Source organism: Thermobia domestica, chromosome 18 (assembly GCF_964235325.1).
Source record: "Thermobia domestica chromosome 18, izTheDome1.hap1.1, whole genome shotgun sequence".
NCBI lineage: Eukaryota > Metazoa > Arthropoda > Insecta > Zygentoma > Lepismatidae > Thermobia > Thermobia domestica.
The window spans coordinates 144,258,172-144,275,977 of NC_137471.1; the positions used below are offsets into that span (position 1 = coordinate 144,258,172).

The 17,806-nt window shown below is 35.3% G+C and overlaps 1 protein-coding gene across 2 annotated transcripts in view; it reads right to left on the reverse strand.

The window, feature by feature from the left end:
- The window catches only part of LOC145676019 (uncharacterized), a 74,648-nt gene that overhangs the window by 6,320 nt on the left and 50,522 nt on the right, over positions 1-17,806 (reverse strand). For both annotated transcript variants that reach the window (XM_081746859.1, XM_081746860.1), the window contains one exon: positions 5,418-5,579. In XM_081746859.1, coding sequence (XP_081602985.1) covers positions 5,418-5,579 — 162 coding nt within the window. The remainder of the gene's footprint in view (positions 1-5,417; positions 5,580-17,806) is intronic.

Sequence of the window (17,806 nt, forward strand, 5' to 3'; positions counted from 1 at the left end):
ATCTCGGGAACAAAATGTCATAAAGAGATCATATCAGGTTGATCAATACCTAAGAGGTTGGCGAACATCTTGGTACTAAACAGTAATCAGTGGCCACTGACCAACTCGAGACCGTTTCTCAGATATTCCCAATGTCTTTGGTTGTACCAACATGCACTTTTCTCAACTCGATTTTGGCAACTGTGCCGTGCGAAGACTAATCAACTTTCTTTTCAGGATGGTAATAACTATTTCGTTCCTTGTCAGGAATGTTTTTGGTTACCGCACATGCCCAACCTTTAACCTTTAGAGTCTGGTACAACTTCTGTGCCCGTTAGGTTGGACAGCTAGATTTGTTTCGAGGGCAAACCTTTCCTAGCCTTTTATAAACTGATGTTTTGGGCTTTATCGGCACCTTGTGCCACTCTTGGATGTCGTGCACATGGTGGGAGTACGCTATTGCCTAGGCACGATTTATCCAACTGAATATTCTCCCTGCTCTTGGATCCCTCAAGGTCATACTATCTAGACGGAATCTGCAATATCTTAGGACACAGAATTCCGAGCTTCACTCCTGGTAAATCCTTGCTGTCACTCTACCCGACTTCCTAGCAAAGTTACCCTATCTTATCCTCTTGGTTAACTTAACATTATGTTTAATACCAGTTATTGATTCAATAATTATGCGTCATTAATTATTGACTCAATAATTATTGCGTCATTAGTTATTGGTACAATAATTATAGCGTTAATAACAGGGCCGGCCTTAAGCTGATTGGACCGATTTCTCCCAATCGGGCCCCGCGCTAGTGCCGTCTACTCTGCCGTCCAGTTTAATATATTTTCCAGTGCTGTTTCAACAGCATATTAGGTTCCTAAGCAAACAAGTGTGTTGTGGTCTCTATTACTAAATTTTGCTCCTAATACATGTAATTAATACATGCCATTATGCTCGTGGAACCTGCAATGCTTGCGGGGCCTCCAGCCAAGAGCTATTATACCGTTAAGATGGCTCTACTACTCAGTTGTTAAGCTCACAACAGCATATTGCAATACAAGTAATCCATAGACTCCACAAGGGAGGGTATGGCCTCTCCCTAACAAGGAAATGAATAGTTTGTATTAAGTTTCCAGGCATAAGCAAAACTTTTCTGAATTTATTGCTGCAGTAGTTTATTTTTTTTTACAACTTCTGTTGTAGAAATAGATATTACGTCCAGGGAGTATTGTGCAAACCCCCAACACACCCCAAATTTCCTTACATACACCCCTGGGCATAAAAATATTGTTTTCTTTGAGTTTGTGTAAAAATGTACGGTATATCACTACACTGGGTGCATACCCTCATTTATTTTGAACACCCCACTAAGTAAAAGTTCCTGGCATTCTTACTGATTATGTAATGTGATACTACCGCAAACACCGAGATGGTATCAAATAAATCAGCCTCAGTGTGACTTCTATGCATATCCTTTCTCTTATTTCAGCGGCGCAAATCTTCTTCAACTTTGAGGGAGACGGGTAAGACCGTTTTTTTTTTTTTTTTTTTTTGAGCGATGTTCAAAATATTTATGAAGTTGAAAAACAATGCTGTGGGGGATTAGGGAAGCAGAGTTGTCTTCAACAATGGGAGGCTGGCAGAGGCTTATTCTGGGGGGACATCAAGTTAAGTTTTACGTCCCACGGTGGGGGGACATCAAATTCATCTCACTTTCCTTTATGGTTGTCGGAAACAAATTATCACATTTCTGTCCAAAAAACAAATTTCAAATCGGATTATTGGGCGGGACAGTCCCCCAGTTCCAAGATTGGGGGGACATGTCCTCCTCATCCCCCGGGATTTGCGCCAGTGCTTATTATAGCTATATTAAAAATACAAAACCAGAGGACAAACTTTACCCTCTCCTGCGAAAAATCCCGTGATTTTATTTAAAAAAAATCAAGTCAGGAAAACCGAATGTATACTATTCTTTTAGTAGTGCATAATGAATAGGTGGCTGCTTATGAAGGTTTGTCTTCTAACTCGAATAATCCAATCGAAAATATGTCATCCATCTTCCATCAGTTCCTTAAGATTTATGATCGCCTCATCACCATTTCATTTTGTCTGTAGTCGATAATGATTTCAAGCTGATTATACCTTTCATAAGTAGCTGCCTACGGCATTCTCACTAGCGTACATTAGGTTTTAATGACTTGAATTCAAAGATTTGAAACATTACGTGACCCTCTTCGTATTTTAAAAGTCGAGAGAGATACAAGATGACCAACTTCAAGATGGCGACCATGATAAGCATACCCTCAAATAAATGTCTACTTCCTTCCGGTGTCAGTTAACGTGTTTTTGTTTTTCATCCCTTTACCCGTTTTACAAATAAAATGAAATTTTCAAATCTTCAAATGTCTTCTGACTCAAGAACAAAAACGCACTCGGTACTTCCTATCCGTGGACAATTTGAAACTATTAGAACGTGATGTGGACGACTTTCTCTGTCGATTCGTCACTATGGACGAGTGTTGGATACACCATTACAGCCAGAAACAAAACAACAATCCAAACAATGGAAGGACTCCACCTCCCCTACCACAAAGAACCCTGCTCCCGCCAAGTGAACTTTGTGGTGGACAAACACTGTGTGCGTGGGTTTTGTCGAGGTTCTCCCGTTTCCTCTCACTTTCTTCATTCCACCATTTCATTCATTACTCATCATCAGCGTCTCCTTTAGCTTAACTGACATAACCGTGGGACGTAAAACTCAAAAATTTCATTTCATATTTTTACCCCAAAGAAGGCAAAGGTGATCCCCTTCGCTAGCAAAGTGATGGCATCTGTTCTTTGGGATTCCCAAGGTGTGATATGCATTGATTACCTGCAAACGGGTCATATCATCACAGGACAATACTATAGTGAACTTCGAAAAAACTTCCAGTCTAAATTCAAGAAAAAGGGCCGCAAATGCTCTCCAGAGGCGTTCTCTACTATCATGACAATGCTCCCGGCCACACATCAGCAGTTGACATGGCTACTATTTATGAATACGGCTTTGAACTCGTTCCTCATCCACTCTATTCTCCAGATCTGGCCTCTCAGTCTTCCACTTGTTCCCTAATCTAAAAAAGGCTCTTGCAGGACGACGTTTTGCAAGCAATAATGACGTCGTGACAGCCGTGAAGGAGTTTCTATGGTCACAACCTAAGGAACTTTTTCCTACTGGGATAAGAGCACTGCAGCGCGTTGGAGCAAGTGTGTTGCTGTCCAATGGGATTATGTTGAAAAATAAAGGTATTACCAAATCTGTAGTTCTTATAGTTTCTTCAAGGCTCAAAACTTGTCAGTTACTCCTCGTGTATATATATATATATATATATATATATATATATATATATATATATATATATAGAGAGAGAGAGAGAGAGAGAGAGAGAGAGAGAGAGGGGAAAGTCGGGTATTGTGAAATACGTCGGGTAATGTGGAATCCCAGTGTTGCAGCAGTGGTAGTGGGTGACATCTAGCGAAAATGTCTTGTACTACCCTCCCAAGGGCAATGTAGGCTGCCATGCAAATATGAGCTTGCTGTTGCTGCAAGCGTCATAGTACCAGAAGAAAATCTGATTTGTCAGAAATACTAAACTTTTGAAACCTAATACTTTTGAAGGTATGCATATTTTACTTATGTAATATAATTTTTTGTGCATGAGCGGACGTCATAATTATGGTGCTTAATAAGGAAAGTGTGACGTAAGAAAAGAATAATATTTGATGTGGATTCTGCCAATCAGTTGAAAGTGAGGGGTTAAAATACCAAAAGGGCGACGGGTGGGTATAGTGGAATACCTGTAGGGAGGATAATGTGGAATACTATTCCACATTACCCGTTAATTATCCCTTTCAGCACCGGGAGCGAATGTTTTGGCATTTTAATTTGTACATGATTTATTTTATTGTTCTTTAAGTAAATAAAATAAAATCCATGAATTTGTGATTTGTCTGGTGATAGTTTATTAATGGCGACACCCTCACAAATAACTCAGATGACCCTTGAAAGTGTGGCAAAACAGCCGTCAAAGATTCAAGCCAGCTTCCGACAATAGTTTCTGGAGCCATTCCATCTACCTCAGGAACAACTTCTTCTGCCATTCCATGTACGTCACGAACAAATCATACTGCCATTTCATAAGTTCCTCTGCGTCAACACACACAGAGATACATCCAAGCAAGTTCTCTCAGTTTCGCCACAAGTTGTTTCATCGTACCCTCATTAAGGAGACGCAGCTCAACTCGAGGGAGACCCAAGTCAGCAGCAGCAGTGATAAGATAATCACATTTCAGGAAGAAACTACAGACGAGTCTTAAACGTCCGTTGAGGGGCAAACGTCTGTTATCTACATCCAAACAGCAAGAAGTCTCATTTGCAACTCTCATGTCAGAATGAACAATCCGACAGTGATGCTACCTAAAGGGCAAACGCTTAGTGCACCTACTGCAATGGGAAAATTTCCAAAGACAATTCAGGTGAACAATGGATTTGGTGTCTCTCGTGTTATCAATTGAGTCATACTGAGTACACTGAAGGATACGGAGTTGACTTCATTTGTGATGACTGCTTGCAAATTTCACACACCGTGCAGTGTTGTACGTGTTCTTCTTCACAATTTGCTTATTGGTGTGGATATGGTTTACTTCTTTTTTTTAAGCTCGGTTTTTACGTGGTATATTCATATGTACTCCTGAAGTTGAACAAACATACCTGTTGACGTCCCATACTTTCTTTGTCGATTTTCTATTCCAGTAGTCATGAAAATATGAATTGTAATATCAATATGTTATTTGGAATAGTATTCCACATTACCCTCCACTTTTGCATGACCTCAAATTCTGTCATTTTTTGAAAATGTTTGTCAAACTCAGAGAATGTAACGTGTATAGCTACTGCAGTATTGTTTCCTTAAAGAGCATACATCACAGCATATTTTAGCATAAAACTCATTATTGTAAGTTCATTCACGTCTCTTGTATCGTTGAAAATAAAAACAGTATTCCACAATACCCGACTTTCCTATATATATATATATATATATATATATATATATATATATATATATATATATATAGTTGTAAACCTGGGGCCCCGCAAAATGTTTTCAGTCGGGCCCCGCACTACCTAAGGCCGGCCCTGGTTAATAACTAATGACGAAATCATTATTGAATCAATTACTGGTATTGGTACTGAAAACTTCGAGCATTCTCAACTGGTTTTTAATGAAGTCTTGTTAAATAATAATGCCTGACAAAAGTAAAATTCGCTTACTTTCTTAATTTGTAGAAATCCTGAATGAGAAAACAGAGATCTTAGATTACAATATTATCAAATGAAGTGCCACTTAAATAACTGATCTGATATTGAGTTGAAAGCTCAATAACAATTAAATAAGAATACCTTTCATCCTTCCAATCCTTGATGATAAGTTGTTCTTTTTTGTAACGCTTCCTTCTGTATAAATTGTACAGCAACTGAAATTTGGAAGTGGAGGAGAAAAGCACACCAGTGGTGAATAACGAAGACGCAAGAGTAAAGTTCTATCATACTGCAGGCGAGAACCTGGAATAAAACTTTCCTCAGATTAACAATAAAGCGTTAGAGACCTCCGCGAAAAAATGAAGCAGAAAATATATCATAAAGACAGAAAATTCTTGTCACATTAGAAAATACACACAACACTTAAAACTACATTAAAAAGTAAATTTATATGTCGTATAAATATGTTTTACACAAATGTGATATGAAGCTGAATTAAAGGACAGAGAATAAAAATTTTAACTAAAAAATAAAATGATTTTAATATATTGGTATACACATTCTTATATAGTAAAATCACATTCTCAAATGAGAACACCGGATAACTGTAAGTGGTTGGTTCGTTGGTTTAACGTACCTTTCAGCAATAAAGCCATAAAACCACACGAACTACAATAGAGGATAACACTAGGTGGTCTAGAAGACTTGTCGTATCAACAGAATCAATAGAAAAAAAGACTTGAAAAGTATGAGTCACATTATTCTTTAAAAAAACGACTCACGACTAACTTTACTTGAGGCTGGAGAAAACCGACTTCTATGCCTCTGTGTCTTTGCATTTAGGATATCAAAATATTTGCTCGTGTTTTTTTTTTCTTTCTTTTTTTTAAAACTCGATCACTATTGGTTTGGCAGAAAAGTGTATTTATAACTTCCATTCACTATAGTAGTATCCTCTTTTGTCAATTTCATAGACGTTTATTTGGACATACATACGCATATAACTTAGCTTCTAACTAAAGTAAAATGACGACTTATACTTTACTTGAATTGCAATTAGGTTGTCTTTGTTTTGGTAAAAGTTTAGTTTCAATACTCTCAAAAGCAAGGAAATAACAGAATGAAGTTTCGAAAATTTCCGGACAAAAATGTCCGTTTCCTGATTTTATTCACCTATAACTTGGCAAAAATGCTTCAGAGATAAACAAAATAGAATTTAGGAATACTCTATTACATTTTAAAGCAGTCGTTACTCCGTGATACTTAAGAAAAAATAAACTATATTCGCATTTGTAATGAAAAAGTAGATAATGTTCACTCATATATGTTCGTACAAGTTTATTTTTCTTTCTTTCCTTTTCTTTCTTTCTAGAGTATTCACATGTCAGTTCATTTGACAGTCCAAAATGTTCGCTGATGCCTGAGTATTTTGGATATTTAAAGAAAATACTCAGACTGAAGGCGAGTTCTTCACAGTAAAGCCTTGTACTGACTAGGGATAGATCAGATGACTAAGCGTATCAGACCATTTCCTGTCAACTAGTAATATTACAAAGTGCTATATATGGAGCATTGGACTTTATGGTTCAAGACTTAGACATTACGGAAGTTAGAGAAGAAATATTCACAGAGCTTCGAAATGTGGTGTTGGAGAATGATGAAGATAAAATGAATAGAGAGAGTAACAAAAGATGTTTCAAAGCGGATAGGAGAGAAGAGGATGATTCTAGCCACCATTTTTCCTAAAAAGGCCAATTGAATTGAACATATATTGCGAAGAAATTGTCTTCTTCATGTCGCCAAAAAGGAAAGATACAAAGAAAGGTAGGAAGAAGAACACAAATGATCGATGATTTGAAAAATAGAAGAAAATATTGGGAGTTAAAAGAGGAAGCTGAAAGTCGAGAAACATGGAAAAAACATTTTCAGGCCCAAACTGAAAATTAAGAAGAAGAAACTAAACCTCATTAGCTCCAGGTTCTGCCAAAAGGCAGAATACTTAATAATAATAATAATAATAATAATAATAATAATAATAATAATAATAATAATAATAATAATAATATCACAACATATCTTCCAACTGCTAATACGTATGCTTTGACCGAAAAAGTTTATTCTCGTCCACTTGGCTGCAAATCGTTTGGAAATAGAAGCGCATTTTTACCGAATGAAATAAAAGAATGTATGGAAGCTGAGTAATGGGTACTGAAAAGCAACACCTGCTAAAGCAGTTTATACGGCTGCAATATCAGTACAGTTGTTTTCCTGATTGAATTACACAGCTCTTACTGTAAAGAAGGACAACTTACAAACCGTTCAGAATGACGCGGAGAGCGTGCTTATTTGTGCAGAGAATTGTATTCATCGATAGTCACAGATATTGATGGGTAACTATAATCACTAACTAATAAATTTTGTGAAAAGTTTGAGTATACTTATTTATTTATTTAAGTGCATTGTACGTGATAAAGAACTTATATCCAGCGAAATTTCCACACATGTTAACTGACTGTGTTGTAGCATTCTTGTTTTTAATGCTTCGTCGGTTCCTTGTCTGAGATGACTTGTATTTATAATAAACAAAGGAAGAGAGAGAATTTCCTTTCTGATTCAGTCCCCTTTCATAACGAGCTCGTATTTGAGTAATCTCTTATTTAGCGCTTTTCAGCGTCACCAGGAAAAACAAATGTGTTCGTAAAAAAAAATCGTATTTCCTTTAGCACAAAACCACTACTTCCCAGCTTTTAAACTGAAGGCAATCTATTGGCCAGTATTGCTGAGAATTTACTTGGCAGTCAGGTGACATACAGTTATTGGACGATTAATTCTGTCTATTCAGAATGAGTTTCAAGATTTGATACAATACTGCACGATAGATATTATGGTTAAGGCACAGAAACTCTTCTGAAACTTATCCCTTATAATTATTCTATCTCTAGCCTTTCTCTTTTTCTAGAAAAATCCAGGGTGCCCAATCATTTGGAATTTCAAAATTCCCTGACTTTTCCAGAATTAAAAATTTCCCTGATTTTTCCTGGTTTTCCAGGTGAGTGGTGTGACGCTGAATCCAAAAATATGGTTACATTGCTCTTTATTGAAGGAATTGAAAAAGATAATTTTGATTCATATGCATTTTAAAAGACATTTTTCTCTCTTGACTTGCTACAGGCTAGCAACAGAAAAAGGAAATACGTAAAACCTTCTGAAGGTGACTAATGTTGCTTTTGCTGCGCAATTTTGTAGGAAGTTTACATGTCAAAGGTTACTCATAGTCATCCTACAGGATATATAATCATGATTTTGGCAACGTGACACCGCATTAATATGTTGAAATTGGTTATATAGATATGAATCTATAGATAAGTCTAGAGATCACGCTATTGAATTCTTCCGGCTGTGACAGTACACGTATGTACATGTGTGTCACGCCACGTATTTTGGGTGCGGCAGTCTCTAAGAGCCAATCAAAACACAAATGAGCAATAAGTTTCCATATTTGTGGAGATGATAAAACGGATGTACTGACGGATGTGAGGCTTGGGTGTGACCCTCGAGAATAATATAAAAGAGTGAACGGGTGTGAGAAGTTCAGAAGTTCCGGTGCAAGGGTGCAGAGGTTCGAGACGTCGGTTGTGGCCAGACAGAATCATCGTCAAAGTTTCTAAGAGTTACAAGAATACTACCATAAGGTATGTATAATCTCTTGTTGCATCATAAAATTCAAGTTTAGAGATGTCATGCGGTACTTCAAAATGAATTGTGTACCTACCATAAAACTTTCAAGATTACGAACTGTTGTCACATACTTGTATTTCATCTTCCGTTTCTTCTAACTTAATATTTCAATCTCTAGCCTGTCAATCAATATATATATATATAAGTTAAGTTATCAATCTATCAAATGAACTATCAGATATTCCATTACTTTTGTTGAATCACTATATCAAATGTTGTTATATATTACCATTTTAGTTATGTAATAAACTTACTTTTTATAAATAATGTTGTCATTCCCCTAGATTAAACCACTTTTCCCATGAAAATCATGGTGTAATTCAAGTATATTTCTTTGTGACATCCGCTACAGAATTAGCGTGAGCAGATCTCTATATTATGGTGGAATAAAACGAGCTAAATAATTAAAATGGAGTCTGCAAATCGTCACAAAATGGGGGCTCGTCCAAAGCTTTTCTTCTTTTTTTCATTTTTCGGGACGAAAAATTTTGTGGTGCTGCTATGACATCTTTCCTTTTCTATTTTGTGTCTTATGTTTAGGTTTTGATATTATGTTCATAGTGCATGTTAATTTAAGTGAATTATGTAAATTGTCGCATTACTGCAATTGTGTTACTTTGGATTCTAATGGAAATTAATGATCTGATTATATTGCTCATAGTGAAATACCCCCCCCCCCATTATTTTTTTGATTTGAGTAAAAAAAAAATAGTGAAAACAGTAATTCGAAATGTCTTCCCATTGGTTCCCCTTTTTCAAACCTAAGAAATCCCCACCAAAATTTCATGCTTGGTATATTGCCAAATCGGGTGAAGCAAATTGCAAATTTTGTAGGAAATCTCTTGCTCAGAACGCCGCTCTTACGCAGGCTTTGCGCTCCGAAGTATGTCCCCTGGCAAAAGAAGCAACAGATTTGCCCGTGCAGCGAGCCAGTTTCCCAGTAGCCAGTTCGCCTACTTTACTTGAACCGCGGATAAACCATCCACAGCAGTATAGTTTACCGGATCCTGTGGATAGGCAACCGATAACACAAACGCAGCGTTATAAAGAAAATTTAGCTAAATTTGAAGAAACTTGTAATAAAATGTCATCCTTGACTCCTTTGGACAGTACACAATATAAACCAGTGGTCGCGAAACGCTCAATTTTCCTTAAGCCAGAACAACTTACTGACCCTTCTAATGACGGTGCAGATAGTTCATCCGAAGAGTCTCCTGGCATTATGACGAGTGATTTTGAGTTTGACCCTAAATTAGCGTCAACACCTTTAAAGAAAGAAGAACAGCAGCAAGTAGCTGCTTCAGAAGCGGTCAAAGATGAAGTTTATTTTCCATTTGACATACCACCTCATGTGGGCGAACCCTTGAAAAGTAAACTCCCAGAAAGTTCACCACCAGAATCAAGTAAACATGATTCCGATGACGAAATTCAACAATTGGCAAAGAAGGAGCTCTACCAGGAAAAGACTGCACGTGACGTACTAACACCGAGTCCTTTCTCATATGACTCAGGCGAAGAATTTAAAGAGTTTATAAATGAAGAACCTTGTATTGAGAATCTAAGTTTTCCTACATATCTGCAAATTGCTTCTCACCCTCCTCAAATGAAATATGCCCCACTGTCGATAACGCACTTGAATTTTTGTTATATAATAATATTAGGCAAGAAATTTTAAATAATCATGAAGTAAAACTCCCTCAGAGGATTCATTACCCTTAGACGAGAATAAGGCAATAGAAGTTAATTCACCCCCTCCGAAAGAACCCCAAGTAGAAAATAGACAAAACCTTGATGAATCAAGTGCAAGAGAAGAAAATGGAGATCGAGTAGCCAGTGTACCGGTATTGAAATTGCCGAAATTTAAAGGAAGTCCTAAAGAATCTATTACTAGATTCCTTGATGAATAGCAGACCATAGTCGAGAAATATGATCATAATTTGGCAAACTAATTGAAGAAATATGTGTCTACTTCTCCAGAAGGTTGGCCTCTATTTGTTAGAACTGCTTGTTACGCTTATAATACTGCGAGACACGAACACCATCCTTATTCTCCTTTTGAATTGGTGTTTGGTAGAAAGGCTGTATTAGGTATCGAAGTCGAGACACCATGTCGAACCCTGTATGGGAAACTCGTGAAAAAGAATCTTAGTCGTATAAGAAAACTAGCTCAAAAGACCTTAATTAGTCAGCAGTAAAAACAAAAGCAAAAAAAAAAAAAAAAAAAAATTGATAAGTGTAGGAAAGCCCATACGTAAAAGGAAAATGATTTAATCTTCATTAGAAATTTGGCAACTAAGCCGGGGTTATTTCTTAAATGTAAACGAGGAAGATCAGCCAAAGAAAGTTAATGTTGAACGAATGAAATTATATTATCTAAGTTCTCTAGTTCCAAACCTGATCGATTTTGTTAGATCATCCCACACTGCATAGTCAAATTAAAAATGTTATTTTAATAAGTTATCGCGATAGGCGTAGGAACTTCTAACGTGAAATTCAATGTTGATGCAGGCTTTCTGAAAGAAATGTTATGTTAATACATAAATAAATCAATCAATCATAAATAATACATAAATAAGTAAATAGGTACCTAACCAATTAAGTAAATACATCTATGTGTATAGGAAGGAATAAATAGAGAAAAGAGTAGTATAGAGAAGTACAAGATAGTTTAAATCCATATATGGTCGGAAACCCTGCTAAAAAAAAAAAGGAGAGAAAAGAGAATAATAAGAATATATAAATATACAACTAAGGAAACAACTTAATTCCTTGCGTAGGTATTATATTCCTGGTGTTGACAGACAGACCGATGGCCAGACAGACAGACAGACAAACAAAAAGAAAAACACCAAGAGAGAAAAGAGAGAAATGGTTAGAAAAACAAAAGTTATTTTTATTTGCTAAAGGTAAAACTTCCGTTAGAAGGATTGAAAATCGCATTGATGAGAATAAAAAAAAAGGATATTTTAATACAAGGAGAGAATAATAATTAAAAACAGGATACGCCTTTGTACTTTGTAGATCCAGATAGGCTTTTGCCCACGCAACCTCATCTGAGCTTAGTAAACCATTGCCTTATTGGCAAGACGGAATGAACGTTTTCGAATTAAGTATGCAGTTCTAAGAGCATGTAACAAACTAGAGTTAATTATGAGTACACATTACATATTAAAAATGGTTTGAACCCCCGTGCTTTGGAAATTATCTTTACTCGTGAGCCAGGTCGTGTGTAAATGAAGTTAAGAGACTACTTAAATTGTATGAATCTGCTAAGCTTCAAGCAGGTTTACGTGCCCTCTTTGATGCTCCCTTGGAGCTCCATAATGTGGAATGTAGTCACATTAATCAAATCGACAGAGTGTACTGATAAATCGTGGAGGACAATGATTCCATAATAATAGAGGCCGTGGTATAAGAGGTCATTATAATAATAGAGGCCAGCCGTGATAAGGATAGAACTCTCAAAATGTAAGATCTACAGATAAAACTCAAAATAAGCGAGCATTGGTAATTTTTTTAAAATCTTATTCATTGTATTTCTTTTAAATTTATTTTCTTTCCTTTTACTGTCTAAATTCCTGCGCAGGTAATTAGTAGTTAGAAGAGATAGCTAAGGAAATAAAAATATATAAAAGGGACTGATATAATAATTTATATTCTCTTATATCATAAGATAACCAATCATGAATCACTGTGTGCTTCGTCCTCGTATAGCAGAAAGGTGTACGTTTCCATATTTCTATTAGTATTATTTTACTCTAAAGCATTAGATAATGAAGCAGTGAGAACGATGAAATTGTCATTTGAAAACAGAAACAGAGAAGAAAAGAACACGAGCAACAATAATTTTAATTTTGTATAATCATGTTTTGCTTCCTTTTACAGATAATGCCTCTATAAATTGTCATTGGTCGTAAGTAAGTACGTCTTGCCTTGTTTGTATTAATGTAATGCAACATTATAGTATATTCTATAAAAAGGTATTATAGTTACATACATCATTGTATTACAGATACTACAGATGGATGACAATTCACAATTCACCGTTTGTTTGAGCACTATAGGTAACCCCAAAATACCTGTATACCCCTCCCTCTTTATTTTTTTTCATTGGCATGAATGTAGGTATAGTACTCTGTTACGAAGCTAGGACGACTTCTTTCCCCTTTACTTTTTTTCCGGTCTATTTCCGGCCTGATCCTGCAACGTTCTGTACCCTTTTTAAAGGTCTCCCTCTCCAATCAAGTATATGTTTTGTTATGTATTTCATATTTATTAAATAAAATTTTGTTATATACTTCATATTTGTTAAATCAAATATTGTTTCTTTTCTCAACGATCTTACTTCATAACAGTATTATCTGCTATTATGTAATAATGTTCTCTTGCATAGTTTCTGCATTCCGGAAGTAAGATATCTACTTCCTTACCCAACTGTTATCAGCACACACTCTTAGTTCTACTATTGGAATTAGGTCAAGTTGAATAGCAGCAACCTTACCCATAAGTTTTCATGCAATACTAATAATGCTAATACCAATAATAATAATAATAACAGTGATAAAATACATATGATCTGTACTGTCATCTAAGTTAAATAGTAATACTAATGAGTATATATAAGCTATTCACTTTTCGATTCCCCGTCTAAATTACCATCGATCTCCACTTACTTAAATTCGTTACATTCAATTGAAGAATGTACATGTTACATAACAATTGCCCTCATTACTCTTCCTATAACAATTATTGTATAAAACAAGTATTACTTCCTATAACAAATATTATTTGAATACCTTCTTCTAATACCACTACTTCCATTGTGACTACTTGCATAGCTTCCTGTGCGTATTTCTTGTGCGCCCAATATTGGATACGCTCCCTCCTTATATTAGTGAGACTTTCTAATCATTGTAACTACCATTTACTATTGCAAAGAATTTTACTTTTCTTTGCTCCAAATACTTTTTTTCTTTTAATTTTGTTTCCTTACTATAAGTTCATTTTTTTACTACTTGCTATATCTATATAAATTTTTATCAACATTGCGTTAGGAAATTCTGCTTATACTATGGTGTATCATATCAGTCTTTTAGTTAAATGAAGAATTACCTTATTATTTATTTGTTATTTATTTAAATCTTTTAATTGAAAATGGTAAATTATAAATTAATCGTGTTCTATTCTATTTTCATGGATCTAATTGACTTCTGAGTGTGACTTCTGTTCCTTGAAAAATGGAGGAATGCCTAAGAAGAGTAAAATTTGTAATTTGTAAAATTGGAAATAATTTGGAAACCCTTACTGTACTTCGGACATCAGACTACAACTTCAGGAAGTAATTGTCTTTAATGGTGTATAGTGGTGTATTTAATTCAAAACGTGGCATTACATTCAAGGGTTAGAGTATTATACTATGTCAGAATATAGTTTCTAAGTTTCTACTTACCACTGGACACTTTTCCCATGGTAATCCATAGGTAGGATGCTGAAGTAAATCACGCCGACGCGATTATAATATTTCCAAAATGATTTAAATCCCTAACTACCCGTAGTATTAAACGCACTTTTATATTTTAGTAAGAATTGTTGTACTTGCATTCAATATGCATTTCTTACTTAAACAACACTCACAAAAACACCTACATTACAATCACTTCGCGACTCTCAAGAATAAGAGTAACTACGATGTGCATGTCAATCCGCGAATTACCAACGTTTGACTACGTGGTCACACGGCAATATAATACAAAATATCCGGCATCCACCCATCCGCTATTGGAAATAATTAATAGACCAAAAAGAATTGAGACACCTATTACTTTCCTTATATGATGTATGGTGTCATCCTTAGAACATTAACTCGAATAAGGAGTATCCAACCCGACACTTTATTTGTGAATTATGAACACTCAATAACACTCACAATTAAGCCCCTGATTCTTGTGGGTTCCAACAGTAAAAACAAAAAGGAATGTAGCATTACTTCTTATTCAGTTGGAAATTTTGTAAACGTTTTCCTAGCTGAATTGGCACACGCTTCCTGTCTATGCAAATTGTAGACAGTAAACAGGAAATGCCTGCGGTTTTACCTAATCTAAGATTGCGAATAATCGCCTGTGGCAATGTACTTTAATGCCAGCGAGAAGTTAATAAAATGTGAATGATTAAAATTCTCTAATTGGCTCAATTCGGTATACCTAATAAAACTCGCCCATGACCAGGCGGAAGTAAAAACCACTAAGTGTGAAGGTCCCAAATCTAAGTATTGGTTCGATTCTCCGAAGTTCCCGAATAATAAACAACAAAGGATCCTTTTCCCTCCTCGCTCCTTTTGAATACATCTGTAAACTTTTAAAACGCACAAAAGAGGAGAAGGGAAAGAGAGGATTATTCATTATTTTGGAGGATTACTAAAACGAAACAGGGTTCCAATAAATTTTAAATTCATGACATGTAGACTCAAGGCAATTTCTACGAGTCAACTCAATATTGAACTATTATTCGTTGTTTGTCACGCTTAAAATAATATAACCTATAGTAAATTAAAATTCAAGATCACAATATCAACAGTTTGACGGTAGTTCTTCCTTGAATCTACATGAACTTAAATATTGGAAATTCATTATAATAAATTAACAAATCAATGGTAGTTAATAATAGTAATTCAACCCTTGTTGATATCTCGAATCCTTATGTAACCACATCTCTACGAGCTATGTAACTGTAGAGATCTCTATTTAAACCCCATTAATAGTTTACATTACTAATTACTCATTACCAATTACTTGGGGTGACTAAATTGTAATCATTCATTTATCTTTGTAAACAACGAAACACGGCTGTCTTGCTATGTAATTACCACAATTTATGTATTGGCATATCTTCTTTTCCATTCATCTTAGGTGCCAATCACTTCATCAATGGTTTATGTTCTCTTATTTCATTCAATCACTTCATAAGCACAATATTGAAATTAAAATATGTGTGTAATGTAATGAAATAATGCAAACTATTTTGCTCCTGCGTATATTACATTGTTACTAATTATAACAATACTACTTCTTACTTGTGTAGCGTTAAATTTCTAATGGGACCCTATTTCGTTGAGTATGAGATGGTACACATCTCACTAGATTGTAGTATTTAACGTACGTAACCGTATATTAATACTTACTTTCATTAAAGTTCAAATTTTGCCATTAGTGAATCTACTGTACTAAAGAAACTGAATTGAATCTAAGATAGTGTGCTGAACATTACAAAATCACCGTTAGCATGATAAACCGAACGGTTCCCTGTTATTGTCCAGTAGTCTAATTCACTCTCTGTCATTACTTTATTCTCTGTCCTTTTTGCATATATTACAATTTCAAATGTGGATGTTTGTCGTTAAGGTTTTTATGCAAGATTTTTTTTTTAATAATGAATCTTTAGAACTGAGAACTGTTAGTTGTTAATGAACATTATGTAGGTTGTTGTTCTGTTGCATTCTTGCAATTGTAGCATTTATGATAATTGAGAAAATTGACTTTTTCTCTTAATGTAGCTTGTTCAATACGTCATTGACTTTTCAACTTTAGTGTAATATTTCATTCAAGTGACTTCTTGCAAATTTTAGCACATTGAAATGTTGTTCATCTTTAACTTTGTTATAGTACATTAGTTATATGATGTGTCAAACTAAAATATTCTTGTTAGTAGAAGTTATTCATTCATAATCACCTGTATCTCCATTTAGCTGAGTTACGTGAAGGAACAGAGACACCATTTTGTTATAAACGTTCTCTGTATTATTGTTAAGAAAAGATGAAATGCGACTATGCTGACAACAGACTCATAAGTATACATAACCTATGCTTTCTTCACTTTGCGAAAACTTTTTTTTCAATATATATTTTTTTTCGAGGGGCACTCGGAAAGTAAATTACCCATGTTCCAGCTTTAACCTCGCTTCTTGATGATTTTCGAGGTCGAAAATTATGAAGCAGTGAGAATGTGACGCTGAATCCAAAAATATGGTTACATTGCTCTTTATTGAAGGAATTGAAAAAGATAATTTTGATTCATATGCATTTTAAAAGACATTTTTCTCTCTTGACTTGCTACAGGCTAGCAACAGAAAAAGGAAATACGTAAAACCTTCTGAAGGTGACTAATGTTGCTTTTGCTGCGCAATTTTGTAGGAAGTTTACATGTCAAAGGTTACTCATAGTCATCCTACAGGATATATAATCATGATTTTGGCAACGTGACACCGCATTAATATGTTGAAATTGGTTATATAGATATGAATCTATAGATAAGTCTAGAGATCACGCTATTGAATTCTTCCGGCTGTGACAGTACACGTATGTACATGTGTGTCACGCCACGTATTTTGGGTGCGGCAGTCTCTAAGAGCCAATCAAAACACAAATGAGCAATAAGTTTCCATATTTGTGGAGATGATAAAACGGATGTACTGACGGATGTGAGGCTTGGGTGTGACCCTCGAGAATAATATAAAAGAGTGAACGGGTGTGAGAAGTTCAGAAGTTCCGGTGCAAGGGTGCAGAGGTTCGAGACGTCGGTTGTGGCCAGACAGAATCATCGTCAAAGTTTCTAAGAGTTACAAGAATACTACCATAAGGTATGTATAATCTCTTGTTGCATCATAAAATTCAAGTTTAGAGATGTCATGCGGTACTTCAAAATGAATTGTGTACCTACCATAAAACTTTCAAGATTACGAACTGTTGTCACATACTTGTATTTCATCTTCCGTTTCTTCTAACTTAATATTTCAATCT